General features: G+C 48.1%; 1 protein-coding gene across 1 annotated transcript in view; it reads right to left on the bottom strand.

Moving 5' to 3' along the window:
- Positions 1 to 15,666, bottom strand: part of LOC122924893 (zinc finger CCHC domain-containing protein 7-like) — a 172,423-nt gene extending 156,757 nt beyond the window's left edge. The window contains exons 1-2 of the mRNA XM_044276432.1: positions 15,543 to 15,666; positions 8,683 to 9,341 (exon numbers count right to left, since the gene is read on the bottom strand). Coding sequence (XP_044132367.1) covers positions 8,683 to 9,341; positions 15,543 to 15,625 — 742 coding nt within the window. The 5' untranslated portion in view covers positions 15,626 to 15,666. The remainder of the gene's footprint in view (positions 1 to 8,682; positions 9,342 to 15,542) is intronic.
- Positions 15,667 to 19,975: the final 4,309 nt, after the last annotated feature.

Raw genomic sequence — 19,975 nt, 5'->3', positions numbered from 1 at the left:
TCGCACATCCTGCACTACTGTAGTACTGCCTCTTCTTGTCCACAATCTGGCCAAGAACAGGACATGTTCAATCTTTTTTGTGGAGCTACAGAACGGACCTACAGATGTGAACAACACTCGGTGTGCTGTCCGATTCTTTTGCCCCCATAGAAATAAATGAGCCTGCATCTGATCTGCTAAAAATGTAGATTGGATGTGGACAAAAAATACGGTCATGTGCATTGAATCTTATAGTGTTCAAGGAGAATGAAAACATTAGTTACACCACTCCAATGGGCAGTAGGATAGCCCAGTGTATATCATTACGCATTTCTCCAGAACCGCTCATGTCGTTTTCAAAATGTTCTCATGGTGAACACTGAGCAAGGTCAAGAAGGAACCCACCGCATCAGCCTATGCGCTTTTTAGCCTTGAATAGTGGTGCGTCCACCTGCATTTCAGAGCGAGTCGAGGGTTCAAAGGATGTCATACTGGATGCCTCCATGACCCTGGTGATCACCGACAGTGCCATAATGGAAGGATTTTGAAAACTGTAGGACAGAAGGAATAAAAAGCACTCTACTAGGGATGAGCGAACTCGAACTGTATTTTCGTAAAAGTCAGAGTCCGGGTTCGGTGTTCGTCGCTTTCTTGGCGCTTTTTGAAAGGCTGCAAAGCAGCCAATCAACAAGCGTCATACTACTTGCCCCAAGAGGCCGTCACAGCCATGCCTACTATTGGCATGGCTGTGATTGGCCAGAGCACCATGTGACCCAGCCTCTATTTAAGCTGGAGTCACATAGCGCCGCCCGTCACTCTGCTCTGATTAGCGTAGGGAGAGGTTGCGGCTGCGACAGTAGGGCGAGATTAGGCAGATTAACTCATCCAAAGGACATTATTAATTGATCGATCTGCAGCTGTGGATCATTGAGCTGCTGATCCTCAATTGCTCACTGTTTTTAGGCTGCCCAGACCGTTTGTCAGTCACTTTTTTCTGGGGTGATTGGCGGCCATTTTGTGTCTTGTGGTGCGCCAGCACAAGCTGCGACCAAGTGCATTTAACCCTCAATGGTGTGGTTGTTTTTTGGCTAAAGCCTACATCAGGGTGAAGCTGTCACACCAAGTGCATTTAACCAGCAATAGTCTGTTTATTTTTTGGCCATATACTACATCAGGGGCAAGCTGCGCCCGTCACCAAGTGCATTTAACCCTCAGTAGTGTGGTTGGTCAAGCTGTGACACCAAGTGCATTTAACCAGCAATAGTCTGTTCATTTTTTGGCCATATACTACATCAGGGTCAAGCTGCGCCCGTCACCAAGTGCATTTAACCCTCAGTAGTGTGGTTGGTCAAGCTGTCACACCAAGTGCATTTAACCAGCAATAGTCTGTTCATTTTTTGGCCATATACTACATCAGGGTCAAGCTGCGCCCGTCACCAAGTGCATTTAACCCTCAGTAGTGTGGTTGGTGAAGCTGTCACACCAAGTGCATTTAACCAGCAATAGTGTGGTTATTTTTTGGCCATATCCCAGTCTAATTCTGTCAGTAAATCCATACCGGTCACCCAGCGCCTAAATACTAGGCCTCAAATTTATATCCCGCTAAATCTGTCGTTACCGCTGTACTGTTCTGGCTGGGCAAGTTATTTAGTGTCCGTCAAAGCACATTTTTTGTTCTGGGTTAAAATACAATTCCCAATTTAGCAATTTCATAATTTAGTGGTTTCTGCTGTATCAGAGCTATTTGAAATCTATCCCTAAAAGGGTATATAATATTCAAGGTGCACATAGGGTCATTCAGAATAACTTCACACACACGCTACTGTGCATTTCCAAGTCTAATTCTGTCAGTAAATCTATACCGGTCACCCAGCGCCTAAATACTAGGCCTCAAATTTATATTCAGCTGAATTTGAATACAATACATTGGGCCAAATAATATTTTTGTTGTTGTGGTGAACCATAACAATGAGGAAAACATCTAGTAAGGGACGCGGACGTGGACATGGTCGTGGTGGTGTTAGTGGACCCTCTGGTGCTGGAAGAGGACGTGGCCGTTCTGCCACATCCACACGCCCTAGTGTACCAACTACCTCAGGTCCCAGTAGCCGCCAGAATTTACAGTGATATATGGTGGGGCCCAATGCCGTTCTAAGGATGGTAAGGCCTGAGCAGGTACAGGCATTAGTCAATTGGGTGGCCGACAGTGGATCCAGCACGTTCACATTATCTCCAACCCAGTCTTCTGCAGAAAGCGCACAGATGGCGCCTGAAAACCAACCCCATCAGTCTGTCACATCACCCCCATGCATACCAGGGAAACTGTCTCAGCCTCAAGTTATGCAGCAGTCTCTTATGCTGTTTGAAGACTCCGCTGGCAGGGTTTCCCAAGGGCATCCACCTAGCCCTTCCCCAGCGGTGAAAGACATAGAATGCACTGACGCACAACCACTTATGTTTCCTGATGATGAGGACATGGGAATACCACCTCAGCATGTCTCTGATGATGACGAAACACAGGTGCCAACTGCTGCGTCTTTCTGCAGTGTGCAGACTGAACAGGAGGTCAGGGATCAAGACTGGGTGGAAGACGATGCAGGGGACGATGAGGTCCTAGACCCCACATGGAATGAAGGTCGTGCCACTGACTTTCACAGTTCGGAGGAAGAGGCAGTGGGGAGACCGAGCAAACAGCGTAGCAAAAGAGGGAGCAGTGGGCAAAAGCAGAACACCCGCCGCCAAGAGACTCCGCCTGCTACTGACCGCCGCCATCGTGGACCGAGCACCCCAAAGGCAGCTTCAAGGAGTTCCCTGGCATGGCACTTCTTCAAACAATGTGCTGACGACAAGACCCGAGTGGTTTGCACGCTGTGCCATCAGAGCCTGAAGCGAGGCATTAACGTTCTGAACCTGAGCACAACCTGCATGACCAGGCACCTGCATGCAAAGCATGAACTGCAGTGGAGTAAACACCTTAAAACCAAGGAAGTCACTCAGGCTCCCCCTGCTACCTCTTCTGCTGCTGCCACCTCGGCCTCTTCTGCTGCTGCCGCCTCGGCCTCTTCCTCCGCCTCTGGAGGAACGTTGGCACCTGCCGCCCAGCAAACAGGGGATGTACCACCAACACCACCACCACCTCCGTCACCAAGCATCTCAACCATGTCACACGGCAGCGTTCAGCTCTCCATCTCACAAACATTTGAGAGAAAGCGTAAATTCCCACCTAGCCACCCTCGATCCCTGGCCCTGAATGCCAGCATTTCTAAACTACTGGCCTATGAAATGCTGTCATTTAGGCTGGTGGACACAGACAGCTTCAAACAGCTCATGTCGCTTGCTGTCCCACAGTATGTTGTTCCCAGCCGGCACTACTTCTCCAAGAGAGCCGTGCCTTCCCTGCACAACCAAGTATCCGATAAAATCAAGTGTGCACTGCGCAACGCCATCTGTGGCAAGGTCCACCTAACCACAGATACGTGGACCAGTAAGCACGGCCAGGGACGCTATATCTCCCTAACTGCACACTGGGTAAATGTAGCGGCAGCTGGGCCCCAGGCGGAGAGCTGTTTGGCGCACGTCCTTCCGCCGCCAAGGATCACAGGGCAACATTCTTTGCCTCCTGTTGCCACCTCCTCCTACTCGACTTCCTCCTCCTCTTCTTCCACCTGCTCATCTAGTCAGCCACACACCTTCACCACCAACTTCAGCACAGCTCGGGGTAAACGTCAGCAGGCCATTCTGAAACTCATATGTTTGGGGGACAGGCCCCACACCGCACAGGAGTTGTGGCAGGGTATAGAACAACAGACCGACGAGTGGTTGCTGCCGGTGAGCCTCAAGCCCGGCCTGGTGGTGTGTGATAATGGGCGAAATCTCGTTGCAGCTCTGGGACTAGCCAGTTTGACGAACATCCATTGCTTGGCGCATGTGCTGAATTTGGTGGTGCAGAAGTTCATTCACAACTACCCCGACATGTCAGAGCTGCTGCATAAAGTGCGGGCCGTCTGTTCGCGCTTCCGGCGTTCACATCCTGCTGCTGCTCGCCTGTCTGCGCTACAGCGTAACTTCGGCCTTCCCGCTCACCGCCTCATATGCGACGTGCCCACCAGGTGGAACTCCACCTTGCACATGCTGGACAGACTGTGCGAGCAGCAGCAGGTCATAGTGGAGTTTCAGCTGCAGCACGCACGGGTCAGTCGCACTACAGAACAGCACCACTTCACCAATGACTGGGCCTCCATGCGAGACCTGTGTGCCCTGTTGCGCTGTTTCGAGTACTCCACCAACATGGCCAGTGGCGATGACGCCGTTATCAGCGTTACAATACCACTTCTATGTCTCCTTGAGAAAACACTTAGGGCGATGATGGAAGAGGAGGTGGCCCAGGAGGAGGAGGAGGAGGAAGAGGGGTCATTTTTAGCACTTTCAGGCCAGTCTCTTCGAAGTGACTCAGAGGGAGGTTTTTGGCAACAGCAGAGGCCAGGTACAAATGTGGCCAGCCAGGGCCCACTACTGGAGGACGAGGAGGACGAGGATGAGGAGGAGGTGGAGGGGGATGAGGATGAAGCATGGTCACAGCGGGGTGGCACCCAACGCAGCTCGGGTCCATCACTGGTGCGTGGCTGGGGGGAAAGGCAGGACGATGACGATACGCCTCCCACAGAGGACAGCTTGTCCTTACCCCTGGGAAGCCTGGCACACATGAGCGACTACATGCTGCAGTGCCTGCGCAACGACAGCAGAGTTGCCCACATTTTAACGTGTGCGGACTACTGGGTTGCCACCCTGCTGGACCCACGCTACAAAGACAATGTGCCCACCTTACTTCCTGCACTGGAGCGTGATAGGAAGATGCGCGAGTACAAGCGCACGTTGGTAGACGCGCTACTGAGAGAATTACCAAATGTCACAGGGGAACAAGTGGAAGCCCAAGGCCAAGGCAGAGGAGGAGCAAGAGGTCGCCAAGGCAGCTGTGTCACGGCCAGCTCCTCTGAGGGCAGGGTTAGCATGGCAGAGATACGGAAAAGTTTTGTCAACACGCCACAGCTAACTGCACCACCACCTGATACGCAACGTGTTAGCAGGAGGCAACATTTCACTAACATGGTGGAACAGTACGTGTGCACACCCCTCCACGTACTGACTGATGGTTCGGCCCCATTCAACTACTGGGTCTCTAAATTGTCCACGTGGCCAGAGCTAGCCTTTTATGCCTTGGAGGTGCTGGCCTGCCCGGCGGCCAGCGTTTTGTCTGAACGTGTATTCAGCACGGCAGGGTGTGTCATTACAGACAAACGCAGCCGCCTGTCTACAGCCAATGTGGACAAGCTGACGTTCATAAAAATGAACCAGGCATGGATCCCACAGGATCTGTCCGTCCCTTGTCCAGATTAGACATTAACTACCTCCCCTTAACCATATATTATTGTACTCCAGGGCACTTCCTCATTCAATCCTATTTTTATTTTCATTTTACCATTATATTGCGAGGCTACCCAAATTTGAATGAACCTCTCCTCTGTCTGGGTGCCGGGGCCTAAATATATGCCAATGGACTGTTCCAATGTTGGGTGACGTGAAGCCTGATTCTCTGCTATGACATGCAGACTAATTCTCTGCTGACATGAAGCCAGATTCTCTGTTACGGGACCTCTCTCCTCTGCCTGGGTGCTGGGCCTAAATATCTGACAATGGACTGTTCCAATGTTGGGTGACGTGAAGCCTGATTCTCTGCTATGATATGAAGACTGATTCTCTGCTGACATGAAGCCAGATTGTCTGTTACGGGACCTCTCTCCTCTGCCTGGGTGCTGGGCCTAAATATCTGACAATGGACTGTTGCATTGGTGGCTGACGTGAAGCCTGATTCTCTGCTATGATATGAAGACTGATTCTCTGCTGACATGAAGCCAGATTGTCTGTTACGGGACCTCTCTCCTCTGCCTGGGTGCTGGGCCTAAATATCTGACAATGGACTGTTGCATTGGTGGCTGACGTGAAGCCTGATTCTCTGCTATGATATGAAGACTGATTCTCTGCTGACATGAAGCCAGATTGTCTGTTACGGGACCTCTCTCCTCTGCCTGGGTGCTGGGCCTAAATTTATGAAAATGGACTCTTACAGTGGTGGGTGACGTGAAGCCTGATTCTCTGCTATGATATAAAGACTGATTCTCTGCTGACATGAAGCCTGATTGTCTGTTACGGGACCTCTCTCCTCTGCCTGGGTGCTGGGCCTAAATATCTGACAATGGACTGTTGCATTGGTGGCTGACGTGAAGCCTGATTCTCTGCTATGATATGAAGACTGATTCTCTGCTGACATGAAGCCAGATTGTCTGTTACGGGACCTCTCTCCTCTGCCTGGGTGCTTGGCCTAAATTTATGACAATGGACTGTTGCAGTGGTGGCTGACGTGAAGCCTGATTCTCTGCTATGACATGCAGACTGATTCTCTGCTGACATGAAGACAGATTCTCTGTTACGGGACCTCTCTCCTCTGCCTGGGTGCCGGGGCCTAAATATCTGAGAATGGACTGTTCCAGTGGTGGGTGACGTGAAGCCAGATTCTCTGCTATGGGACCTCTCTCCAATTGATTTTGGTAAATTTTTATTTATTTAATTTTTATTTTAATTAATTTCCCTATCCACATTTGTTTGCAGGGGATTTACCTACATGTTGCTGCCTTTTGTAGCCCTCTAGCCCTTTCCTGGGCTGTTTTACAGCCTTTTTAGTACCGAAAAGTTCGGGTCCCCATTGACTTCAATGGGGTTCGGGTTCGGGACGAAGTTCGGATCGGGTTCGGATCCCGAACCCGAACATTTCCGGGAAGTTCGGCCGAACTTCTCGAACCCGAACATCCAGGTGTTCGCTCAACTCTACACATAGGACTGTTTACACCTATGCTCCATTGACTACCTAATTTGATATAAATGAATGACCTGAAAGCAGACCTTTTACTCATCAATCACTTCCTAATCCACTTCCAAATCACTTCCTGGTGTAACCAACTTCAAGACATAAACCTGTCTCAAAAGTAGGGGAAGGACACGAGGCATTATATCGTAAGAGCATGATAACATTTTATGACAATTTCATAGAACATAGAGATGTCCCTCAACACTTGTCAACCCCCCCCCCCCCCAGTGCCCTATCCAAGCGCTGACTAATAGTTAAAAAGTTTCTAGACACTACACAAAAAAACACAAATAAATGTACTCAAACATAAGATGAACCAAGAAGTAACATCTGCTTTGACCTCTCTGTTCTTCTGATCCAACACAAACTGAGCACTGAGGCTCAAAATGAAAAGGTTCAAGTTTTTTTGTTCTGTTCTCCTGTTGGATCACAAGAATGGAAAACTTAAAAGGGTTTCCCCGAGACTTAAATATGGATGACTTCTCCTCGGGATAGGTCAACACTATCTGATCAGTGGGTGGGCTGACACCAGGGACCCCCACTGATCAGCTGTTTGAGAAGGCAGCAGTGCTCGTAGTAGAGAAGTAGCCTTCTCACATCTTTCCCTAGGCCAGTTCGGACACGTTCATCTGTCACGTGGCCTAGGCGCGGCTCAGCCCCATAAAAGTGAATGAGGCTGAGCGCAGTACCAAGCACAGCCGCTATACAATGTACTACACTTGGTGAGCACTGAGAAGGCCACGGCACTCACAGGAGCACCAGTGCCTTCTCAAACAGCTGATCAGCGGGGGTCCCGGTGTCGGACGCCCACAGATCCTATACTGATTACTTATCCAGAGGAGGACAGGTTATCAGTATTTAAATCTCGGAAAACCCTTTTAACGCAGATGTGAAAAAGTCTTACAAACATTGGGGGAAAAGTTATCAAACTGGTGTAAAGCTGCCAAAAATGAAAGGTGGAATCTGATTGGGCAACTAAGCCAGTTCTACTTTACAACAGTTTTATAAATCTCCCCCATTATGTCTATTTTTCAGCATTTTCCAGATCACTGATTACAGCCAGTAATGTAAACCATGGAGGGTTTCATTCTGGTTGTTGCACCTACATTAAGGAACATGTACAAGAACAACTACCTGTATGTTTAAAAAACAAAACAAAAAAAACACAGCTATAGCAGAAATACCATATAAGTTCTTAGACTTAATAATAAAAGTAAAGATGGAAACGTTATTACTGACTGTAATAATAGAAGTGGAAGCAAAACAAATAAAAAATGGTGTATTAAAAGGGATTCCGAAAGGACATTTATCACCTTTCAGGAGGATAGGTTACAAATGCCAAATTGACATTGAATATAGCAACACCATGCATGGTCAAAGTTAATGGAACTAACACAGTAGGGTACAGCTCTGAATGGAGTAGCACACTGCTCCCCACTGCAGATGTTCAGCGAGGAGATACCCCCTATCTGCAGTGGGGGGGGCTGGAGACCTCCATTTTGGTGCTCATAAGGGCCACAACGAGCAGACATCTATTATTTATTTTAAAACGCCATTACGCATTCCATGCTGCCACATCTAAAAACATATAAAACAAAACAAGCATGATAGTCGAGTACCTCAGTTTATTTATGAGAGGCCCTGTGGTTGGACAGGGAGGTCCCAGCAGTAGACTCCCCACCAATCTAATAATATCTCCTATTCTGTGGACAGGAGGTAACTTGAAAATACGAGGATATCCCCATAATACTAGACATTAACTAGATTTTGAAATGTTTACAAACCTTCCCATGGTGCAGATCTGTAGCCCCTAAGATTCAGCTGAATGCTAGTATCTCCTTCCTCTCTTGCTCGTCCCAGCAACATCCAATTTTCCACATCACTATCGGATGTTAGACACACTTCACTGACCGCCGCATCTTCCTCTTCTGAACTTCCTCTGATCACAAGAACTTCCTGGACAATCCCACCTTTGTAACTTTTGCCAGTGTCTGGAGACTTTGCTCCTTTAAGTTTAGACAACTTCTTCTTCTTCTTAGGTGAGGCTTTAGGAGTTGATCGGTTCTCTGGCTGTCTTATTGCTGATGTTACGTTATACTTAGTCTTGGAACGGTACACAATGTCTTCTTCCAAACTGTCAGAAAGGATGACCACCGCAGAAGAGTCTGTAGCCCTTATATCATCACTGTCAGAAATCACAATCACAGATTTCTTTTCATGGGAGCTGGTCTTTAGGTTGCCCACTTTCTCCACAACATCATCCTCTTTCTCCTGATCATCTAGTATGTCGCCCTTGCTGAGATCCTGGGAATAGTGCACCTGGCTATAAAGGTAGGTTTCCACCTCGCTGTCAATGCTCTCCTCACTGGAAGACTCTTCACGATACAGTTCATCTTCATAAGCAGCCAGGTCATCCACATCATTAAACATAGCGAAGGAGGTTCTGTAGTAAATTTAACAATACAAATAGCCATGAAACCTGTCAGCTGGATAGATTTACTATTCAAAATGCGCTAGTCTGTGCCAACAAACTGGTACTGCTTTTACGAAGTGTTTTTTAGACACTTTTCTAACCTTTTTACACTTTGCCCTGTAAGGGGCATTACTTAGCGGGAAGGGGATATGGTTTAAACATGCAAAAAAACTAAACAACATTTTAGCTCATTTTTTGCAGTAAAACTAACCCAACTAGGTGGCATAAAATTAGACTAGACAGTCTAAAGGTGCACCAGATTCCACATCCAATCTGTCACCTATTAATAAATGTGCCGTATGTGTTATTTGATCATGACATCATTTGGTCACGCTCCTAGTTTCATTCTTGAAGCATGCAGCCAAAGCTTTGTAGGAAGAGTCTGATGTATTTATGAAGGCTGCTGATTGACAGATGTCTCCCTATGTACAAAATCCCAAAGAAAGCTGTCAACTAGCAGCAGGAGGGGGAGAGACATCATCAATACAAGGGACACTTCTTGAGCAGTGCAGGCCGGGATCACACACTGAGCTTAATGGCCTCAAATATATACTAAATGTGCTTTCTCTGATATAAAGTATTCAGAGGTGGAGACATCAAAGACCCTAGATGGAAATATCCCAGGGGGCTGCCCGAGCCCTCCTCACAGCCAAGGCTCTCAGGAGCATCAAAAACTTAGGCACCTGGCTGGCGGCTGCAGGTACCCTCCTGAGTTCAACTGTACCGCCGTCTTCAGGACTGTGAAACAGTTGTATACTGCAACGGGGGAAGCAGTATTTTGTGCTGCACTGGGGTATTTGGTTCTGCTGGGGAAGTATATTGTGCTGCACTGTGGTATTTGGTTCTGCTGGGGCAGTATTTTGTGCTGCACTGTGGTATTTGGTTCTGCAGGGGCAGTATTTTGTGCTGCACTGTGGTATTTAGCTCTGCTGTGGCAGTATATTGTGCTGCACTGTGGTATTTGGCTCTGCTGGGGCAGTATTTTGTGCTGCACTGTGGTATTTGGTTCTGCAGGGGCAGTATTTTGTGCTGCACTGTGGTATTTGGTTCTGCAGGGGCAGTATTTTGTGCTGCACTGTGGTATTTAGCTCTGCTGTGGCAGTATATTGTGCTGCACTGTGGTATTTGGCTCTGCTGTGGCAGTATTTTGTGCTGCACTGTGGTATTTGGCTCTGCTGTGGCAGTATTTTATGATGCACTGTGGTATTTGGCTCTGCTGTGGCAGTATTTTGTGCTGCACTGTGATACTTGGTTCTGTTGGGGTGGTATTTTGTGCTGCACTGTGGTATTTGGTTCTGCTGTGGCAGTATACTGTGCTGCACTGTGGTGTTTGGCTCTGCTGGGGCAGTATATTGTGCTGCACTGTGGTATTTAGCTCTGCTGGGGTGGTATTTTGTGCTGCACTGCGGTATTTGGCTCTGCTGTGGCAGTATTTTGTGCTGCACTGTGGTATTTGGCTCTGCTGTGGCAGTATTTTGTGCTGCACTGTGGTATTTGGCTCTGCTGTGGCAGTATACTGTGCTGCACTGTGGTATTTGGTTCTGCTGTGGCAGTATACTGTGCTGCACTGTGGTATTTGGCTCTGCTGTGGCAGTATACTGTGCTGCACTGTGGTATTTGGTTCTGCTGTGGCAGTATACTGTGCTGCACTGTGGTATTTGGTTCTGCTGTGGCAGTATACTGTGCTGCACTGTGGTATTTGGTTCTGCTGTGGCAGTATACTGTGCTGCACTGTATTTGGTTCTGCTGTGGCAGTATACTGTGCTGCACTGTGGTGTTTGGCTCTGCTGGGGCAGTATATTGTGCTGCACTGTGGTATTTGGTTCTGCTGGGGCAGTATATTGTGCTGCACTGTGGTATTTGGTTCGGCTGGGGCAGTATATTGTGCTGCAATGTGGTATTTGGTTCTGCTGGGGCAGTATTTTGTGCTGCAGTGTGGTATTTGGTTCTGCTGTGGCAGTATACTGTGCTGCACTGTATTGTATTTGGTTCTGCAGGGGCAGTATACTGTGCTGCACTGTGGTATTTGGTTCTGCTGGGGCAGTATACTGTGCTGCACTGTGGTATTTGGTTCTGCAGGGGCAGTATTTTGTGCTGCACTGTGGTATTTGGTTCTGCTGGGGCAGTATACTGTGCTGCACTGTGGTATTTGGTTCTGCTGGGGCAGTATATTGTGCTGCACTGTGGTATTTGGTTCGGCTGGGGCAGTATATTGTGCTGCAATGTGGTATTTGGTTCTGCTGGGGCAGTATTTTGTGCTGCAATGTGGTATTTGGTTCTGCAGGGGCAGTATACTGTGCTGCACTGTATTGTATTTGGTTCTGCAGGGGCAGTATTTTGTGCTGCACTGTATTGTATTTGGTTCTGCTGGGGCAGTATTTTGTGCTGCAGTGTGGTATTTGGTTCTGCTGTGGCAGTATACTGTGCTGCACTGTGGTATTTGGTTCTGCAGGGGCAGTATACTGTGCTGCACTGTGGTATTTGGTTCTGCTGGGGCAGTATACTGTGCTGCACTGTGGTATTTGGTTCTGCTGGGGCAGTATACTGTGCTGCACTGTGGTATTTGGTTCTGCAGGGGCAGTATTTTGTGCTGCACTGTGGTATTTGGTTCTGCTGGGGCAGTATACTGTGCTGCACTGTGGTATTTGGTTCTGCTGGGGCAGTATATTGTGCTGCACTGTGGTATTTGGTTCGGCTGGGGCAGTATATTGTGCTGCAATGTGGTATTTGGTTCTGCTGGGGCAGTATTTTGTGCTGCAATGTGGTATTTGGTTCTGCAGGGGCAGTATACTGTGCTGCACTGTATTGTATTTGGTTCTGCAGGGGCAGTATTTTGTGCTGCACTGTATTGTATTTGGTTCTGCTGGGGCAGTATTTTGTGCTGCAGTGTGGTATTTGGTTCTGCTGTGGCAGTATACTGTGCTGCACTGTGGTATTTGGTTCTGCAGGGGCAGTATACTGTGCTGCACTGTGGTATTTGGTTCTGCTGGGGCAGTATACTGTGCTGCACTGTGGTATTTGGTTCTGCAGGGGCAGTATTTTGTGCTGCACTGTGGTATTTGGTTCTGCTGGGGCAGTATACTGTGCTGCACTGTGGTATTTGGTTCTGCTGGGGCAGTATATTGTGCTGCACTGTGGTATTTGGTTCGGCTGGGGCAGTATATTGTGCTGCAATGTGGTATTTGGTTCTGCTGGGGCAGTATTTTGTGCTGCAATGTGGTATTTGGTTCTGCAGGGGCAGTATACTGTGCTGCACTGTATTGTATTTGGTTCTGCAGGGGCAGTATTTTGTGCTGCACTGTATTGTATTTGGTTCTGCTGGGGCAGTATTTTGTGCTGCAGTGTGGTATTTGGTTCTGCTGTGGCAGTATACTGTGCTGCACTGTGGTATTTGGTTCTGCTGGGGCAGTATACTGTGCTGCACTGTGGTATTTGGTTCTGCTGGGGCAGTATATTGTGCTGCACTGTGGTATTTGGTTTGGCTGGGGCAGTATATTGTGCTGCAATGTGGTATTTGGTTCTGCTGGGGCAGTATTTTGTGCTGCAATGTGGTATTTGGTTCTGCAGGGGCAGTATACTGTGCTGCACTGTATTGTATTTGGTTCTGCAGGGGCAGTATTTTGTGCTGCACTGTATTGTATTTGGTTCTGCTGGGGCAGTATTTTGTGCTGCAGTGTGGTATTTGGTTCTGCTGGGGAAGTATACTGTGCTGCACTGTGGTATTTGGTTCTGCAGGGGCAGTATACTGTGCTGCACTGTGGTATTTGGTTCTGCTGGGGCAGTATACTGTGCTGCACTGTGGTATTTGGTTCTGCAGGGGCAGTATTTTGTGCTGCACTGTGGTATTTGGTTCTGCTGGGGCAGTATACTGTGCTGCACTGTGGTATTTGGTTCTGCTGGGGCAGTATATTGTGCTGCACTGTGGTATTTGGTTCGGCTGGGGCAGTATATTGTGCTGCAATGTGGTATTTGGTTCTGCTGGGGCAGTATTTTGTGCTGCAATGTGGTATTTGGTTCTGCAGGGGCAGTATACTGTGCTGCACTGTATTGTATTTGGTTCTGCTGGGGCAGTATACTGTGCTGCACTGTGGTATTTGAAAACTTGTATTTTATTAATTTAGTGAAAGGGGCACAGTGTGGGTATATCTATAGTGAAAGGGGCACAGTGTGGGTATATCTATAGTGAAGGGGCACAGTGTGGGTATATCTATAGTGAAGGGGCACAGTGTGGGTATATCTATAGTGAAGGGGCACAGTGTGGGTATATCTATAGTGAAGGGGCACAGTGTGGGTATATCTATAGTGAAGGGGCACAGTGTGGGTATATCTATAGTGAAGGGGCACAGTGTGGGTATATCTATAGTGAAGGGGCACAGTGTGGGTATATCTATAGTGAAGGGGCACAGTGTGGGTATATCTTCAATGAAAGGGGAACAGTGAGGGCATATCTTCAGTGAAGGGGCACAGTGAGGGCATACCTACAGTGGGGGGGGGCACAGTATGCCATACCAATAGTGAAGGAGACAGTGTGGGCATAACTACAGTGAAGTGGGCATAACTACAGTGCAGTGGGCACAATGTGGGCATAGCTACAGTGAAGGAGCAATGTGGGCATAGCTACAGTGAAGGAGCACAATGTGGGCATAGCTACAGTGAAGGAGCACAATGTGGGCATAGCTACAGTGAAGGAGCACAATGTGGGCATAGCTACAGTGAAGGAGCACAATGTGGGCATAGCTACAGTGAAGGAGCACAATGTGGGCATAGCTACAGTGAAGGAGCACAATGTGGGCATAGCTACAGTGAAGGAGCACAATGTGGGCATAGCTACAGTGAAGGAGCACAATGTGGGCATAGCTACAGTGAAGGAGCACAATGTGGGCATAGCTACAGTGAAGGAGCACAATGTGGGCATAGCTACAGTGAAGGAGCACAATGTGGGCATAGCTACAGTGAAGGAGCACAATGTGGGCATAGCTACAGTGAAGGAGCACAATGTGGGCATAGCTACAGTGAAGGAGCACAATGTGGGCATAGCTACAGTGAAGGAGCACAATGTGGGCATAGCTACAGTGAAGGAGCACAATGTGGGCATAGCTACAGTGAAGGAGCACAATGTGGGCATAGCTACAGTGAAGGAGCACAATGTGGGCATAGCTACAGTGAAGGAGCACAATGTGGGCATAGCTACAGTGAAGGAGCACAATGTGGGCATAACTACAGTGAAGGAGCACAATGTGGGCATAGCTACAGTGAAGGAGCACAATGTGGGCATAACTACAGTGAAGGAGCACAATGTGGGCATAACTACAGTGAAGGAGCACAATGTGGGCATAACTACAGTGCAGTGGGCACAGTGTGGGCATAACTACAGTGAAGGAGCACAATGTGGGCATAACTACAGTGAAGGAGCACAATGTGGGCATAACTACAGTGAAGGAGCACAATGTGGGCATAACTACAGTGAAGGAGCACAATGTGGGCATAACTACAGTGAAGGAGCACAATGTGGGCATAACTACAGTGAAGGAGCACAATGTGGGCATAACTACAGTGAAGGAGCACAATGTGGGCATAGCTACAGTGAAGGAGCACAATGTGGGCATAACTACAGTGAAGGAGCACAATGTGGGCATAACTACAGTGAAGGAGCACAATGTGGGCATAACTACAGTGAAGGAGCACAATGTGGGCATAACTACAGTGAAGGAGCACAATGTGGGGGCACTAAGGGGTTTGAGCTGGATTGGATGTGTATAGATACGCAGAAGGTGGAGTTAGAGTTGTGCCTTAATAAAATTGCAACTATTGTCCCTCTTTGTGATTTTCAAGAGTTGGTAGGAATGTCCATGCCAGGTCTCCCTGCTGTGGTGTGACCACCAGGCCACAGCGATGGCGATCAGACCAGGACCACGGGCATATGATGTGTAGCCATATGGACAGTGACCAGTCATAAAGCATTCCTAACTTATCAGAGAGAACAGGGTGCGAACCAAACGAAGAGCTCTTCAGGTCCACGACCAATGTAATATATGTAACTACACTGACACCACCTAACACACAGCGAGGTCACAGCAACAGGCAGAACATATGCGGCTGCCATGGCATTCTGGGAGTTGTAGTTTCCCAGGCGGCCGCTCCATCCAGTCACACACACTGTAATAATGGTACCTGGCGGATGACAGTCCGCTTCCCGGCTGCACATGTGGGCTCAAGTCATTAACAGGAAGTTCCGAGGGGAAACAAACACACATCCTGCTGCACGTGGGAACCAATGTCACAGTCAGAACGTTCCCCCTGGAAACAACATACAGTTCCTCTAGTTCCGCAGCCAGGAGTTCCTAGTATGTGACTAGTATGGAGATGCTGCTGTATGATGTCATAGAAAGAGGCGGAGTCTCGTCATTCATGGGGCGGGGCCTCGGGATTTGTAGGAGATTTTACAGAGCAGGTTGTTGGGGAGAAGAGCAGCAGGTGGCTGTGTGGAGGAGAACAATGATGTTACTTTTACTTGGGGGCCTGTTTGCAGGGGCTGAAGAGAGGAGGAGTGATATTTGTACTGGAGACTGTATGTTTGAAGAGGGGGAGTGATATTATTTATATGGGACTGTATAGTGGAGGGACTGAAGGCAGGGGGAGTTATGTGTTTACATGGGACTGTATGCTGGAGCGGCTGAAGGTGGGGGAGTTATGTGTTTACATGGGACTGTGCTGGAGCGGCTGAAGGTGGGGGAGTTATGTGTTTACATGGGACTGAAGGCACGGGGAGTTATGTGTTTACATGGGACTGTATGCTGGAGGGGCTGAAGGTGGGGGAGTTATGTGTTTACATGGGACTGTATGCTGGAGGGGCTGAAGGTGGGGGAGTTATGTGTTTACATGGGACTGTATGCTGGAGCGGCTGAAGGTGGGGGAGTTATGTGTTTACATGGGACTGTGCTGGAGCGGCTGAAGGTGGGGGAGTTATGTGTTTACATGGGACTGAAGGCACGGGGAGTTATGTGTTTACATGGGACTGTATGCTGGAGGGGCTGAAGGTGGGGGATTGATGTATTTTACATGGGACTGTATGCTGGAGGGGCTGAAGCCAGAGGGATTGATGTATTTTACATGGGACTGTATGCTGGAGAGGCTGAAGGTAGGGAAGTGATGTATTTTACATGGGACTGTATGCTGGAGGGACTAATCGCAGGGGGGAGTGATGTATCTTACATGGGACTGTATGCGGGAGGGACTGAAGGCAGGGGGGAGTAATGTATCTTAACATGGGACAGTATGTTGGAGGTAGGGCTGCAACGATTATTTGAGTAAATCGAGTAACTCGACACAAAAAAATCCTTGTTGCAAATTTGCTGCATCGAGGATTTGTTTGTGTCATGTGACCATGGAGTGAAGCGCTTGCTACTACTCACGCTCTGTAGTCACTCACTGGCCCACACCACGCTGCACTGGATCCTGACACATCGTCAGAACATGGCACACTTAAGCGCGCACTATGACCTGCACAGAGGACTGATGGCATGGGGGGGCTGATGGCATGGAGGGCTGATAGCACAGAGTTATGATGGCATGGGGGGGGCTGATGGCATGGAGGGCTGATAGCACAGTTCTGATGGCATGGGGGGGACTGATGGCACAGAGTACTGATGACATGGTGGGATGATGGCACAGAGTACTGATGGCATGGGGGGGTGATGGCACAGATGACTGGCATGGGGGGTGATGGCACATATGACTGGCATGGGGGGGCTGGTGGCACAGAGTACTGATGACATGGGGGGGGCGATGGCACAGAGTACTGATGGCATGGTGGCTAATGGCACAGAGTACTGATGGCATGGGGGTGATAACACAGATGACTGGCATAGAGGGCTGGTGGTACAGAGTTCTGATGGCATGGGGGGGGTGATGGCACAGAGGACTGATGGCATGGGGAACCTGATGACACTGGGGGGTGCTGATGGTGCTGAGGACTGATGGCAGAGTGGTCTGATGATGGCACGGGCGGGCTGATGAGTTTTTATAAAGGAAAACGTTCTTTTAATTCGTTTTTTTCTGATTAGAGTACTTGATTATTCAATAGAATACTTGATTGCTAAAATAATTGATAGCTGCAGCCCTAGTTGGAGGGGCTGAAAGCAGGGGTAATGATGTATTTTACATAGGACTGTATGTTTGAGGGATTAATCGAGTACTCTAATAAGAAAAAAAACGAATAAAAAAAGAACGTAAAATGTCATCAGTCCTCTGTGCCATCAGCTCCCCCCCAGTGCCATCAGTCCTATGTGCCATCACCCCCCCCCCCATGCCATCAGCTTCCCCCCTCAGTGCCATCAGCTCCCCCCAGTGCTATAAATCCTCTGTGCCATCAGCTCCCCTCTTGCCATCAGTCCTTGGGTCATCAATCCCCCAGTGCCATCAGCCCCCCCCTCTCTGCCATCAGTCCTCTCTGCCATCAGCTCCCCCCAGTGCCATTACTCCCCATGCCATCAATCTTCTGTGCCATCAGCTCCCCCAATGCCATTAATCCTCTGTGCCATCTCTCCCCAATGCAATGAGTCCTCTGTGCCATCATCCCCTTTGATACCAGCGTGCCCTCAGCTCCCCCAGTGCCACCATCTCCGCTCCTAGTCTCCAGCAGCCCTTTAATACTTACCTCTCCTGTAGGGGTGCCGCTCCACAACTCCTCGGTCTTCTCCACGCGCTGCAATGTCGTCCTGACGTAACGCAGTGTCATGTCATAGTGCACGTTTGCGTGCACTATGTCCTGACGATGTGTCAGGAGGACAGTGCAGCGCGCGGCCCGGCGGGTGACCATGGAGCGATGAAAAGTAGCAAGCACTTCACTCCCGCTCAGTGGTCACATGACACAAACAAATCCTCAATGCAAAAAATTTGCATCAAGAATTTTTTGTGTCGAATTAGGCTACTTTCACAGTAGCGTTAACGTTTTCTGGTATTGAGTTCCATCATAGGGGCTCAATACATAAATCAGTTTTATCCTTATGCATTCTGAAAGGAAAGCCATCCGTTCGGTATGCATCCGTTCTTCTGTTCTGTCCCTTTTCCTGCGGTATTTTCTCCAGCCAAAATTCCGAAACACTTGCCAGATTGCTGGATCTGGCATTAATTTCCATTGAAATGTATTAATGCCTATCCGGTACCAAGTGTTCATGAAATTGACAGATCCGGTCTGCGCATGCGCAGACCTTTAACCTGTTTAGGACATAATGTCCCGATCCTTAAGGACACAGGACGTACCGGTACATCCTATATATTTCCGATCACCGCCGCGCAGCGGGCGGTGATCGGAAGAAGGTGCATGCTCAAATGATTGAGCAGGCACCTTGGCTAAATGCGTGGGGGGGTCCCGTGACCCCCCCTGTGTCGGCGATCACCGCAAACCGCAGGTCAATTCAGACCTGCGGTTTGCGACTTTTTATGGTGCGGTGGCGGGCGGTGATGCCATTGGGTCCCCATGGGGCTGTAGGGGGGACCCGATGGCATGGAAGGCAGCGCAATGCCTTCCTGTGACGAGCCGGAAGCTGTATGAATAATGCACACTGTATTACTCATACAGCCAATGCATTCCAATACAGAAGTATTGGAATGCATTGTAAAGGATTAGACCCCCAGAAGTTAAAGTACCAAAGTGAGGCAAAAAATAAAGTTAAAAAAAATTAAGTTCCCCCCCCCCCCCAAAGATTAAGTTTCAAGTAAAAATAAACAAAAATGTAATTTTCCCCAAATAAAGTAAAAAAAAAAAATGGTAAAAAATAGGGGGGGGAGTAGACATATTAGGTATCGCCGCATCCGTGTCGACCGGCTCTATAAATATATCACATGACCTAACCCCTCGGATGAACACCGTAAAAAATAAAAACTGTGCTATATAAACCATTTTCTTGTCACCTTACATCACAAAAAGTACAACAGCAAGCGATCAAAAAGGCGTATGCCCACCAAAATAGTACCAATCTAACCGGTACCTCATCCCGCAAAAAATTAGCCCCTACCTGAGACAATCGCCCAAAAAATAAAAAAAAATATGGTTTAGAATATTGAGACACTAAAACATCATTTTTTTTGTTTTAAAAAAGCTGTTATTGTGTAAAACTTACATAAATTTTTAAAAAAAAGTATACATATTAGGTATCACCGCGTCCACATCGACCGGCTCTATAAAAATATCCAATGACCTTACTCCTCAGATGAATACTGTAAAAAATAAAAACTGTGCTAAATAAAAAAAAAGTGTCACCTTACATCACAAAAAGTGTAATAGCAAGCAATCAAAAGTCATATGCACCCCAAAATCAAACCGTCATCTCATCCCGCAAAAAATGAGACTCTACCTAAGATAATCGCCCAAAAACAAAAAACTATGGCTCTCAGAATATGGAGACACTAAAACATGATTATAATTTTTGGGTTTCAAAAATGATATTATTGTGTAAAACTTACATAAAAAAGTATACATATTAGGTATCGCCGCGTCCGTGACAACCTGGTCTATAAAAATACCACATGATCTAACCTGTCAGGATGAATGTTGTAAGTAGAAAAAATAAAAACGGTGCCTAAACAGCTATTTCTTGTTACCT

Source organism: Bufo gargarizans, chromosome 1 (genome assembly GCF_014858855.1).
Source record: "Bufo gargarizans isolate SCDJY-AF-19 chromosome 1, ASM1485885v1, whole genome shotgun sequence".
NCBI lineage: Eukaryota > Metazoa > Chordata > Amphibia > Anura > Bufonidae > Bufo > Bufo gargarizans.
This window is presented reverse-complemented; position numbering and strand designations above follow the sequence as displayed.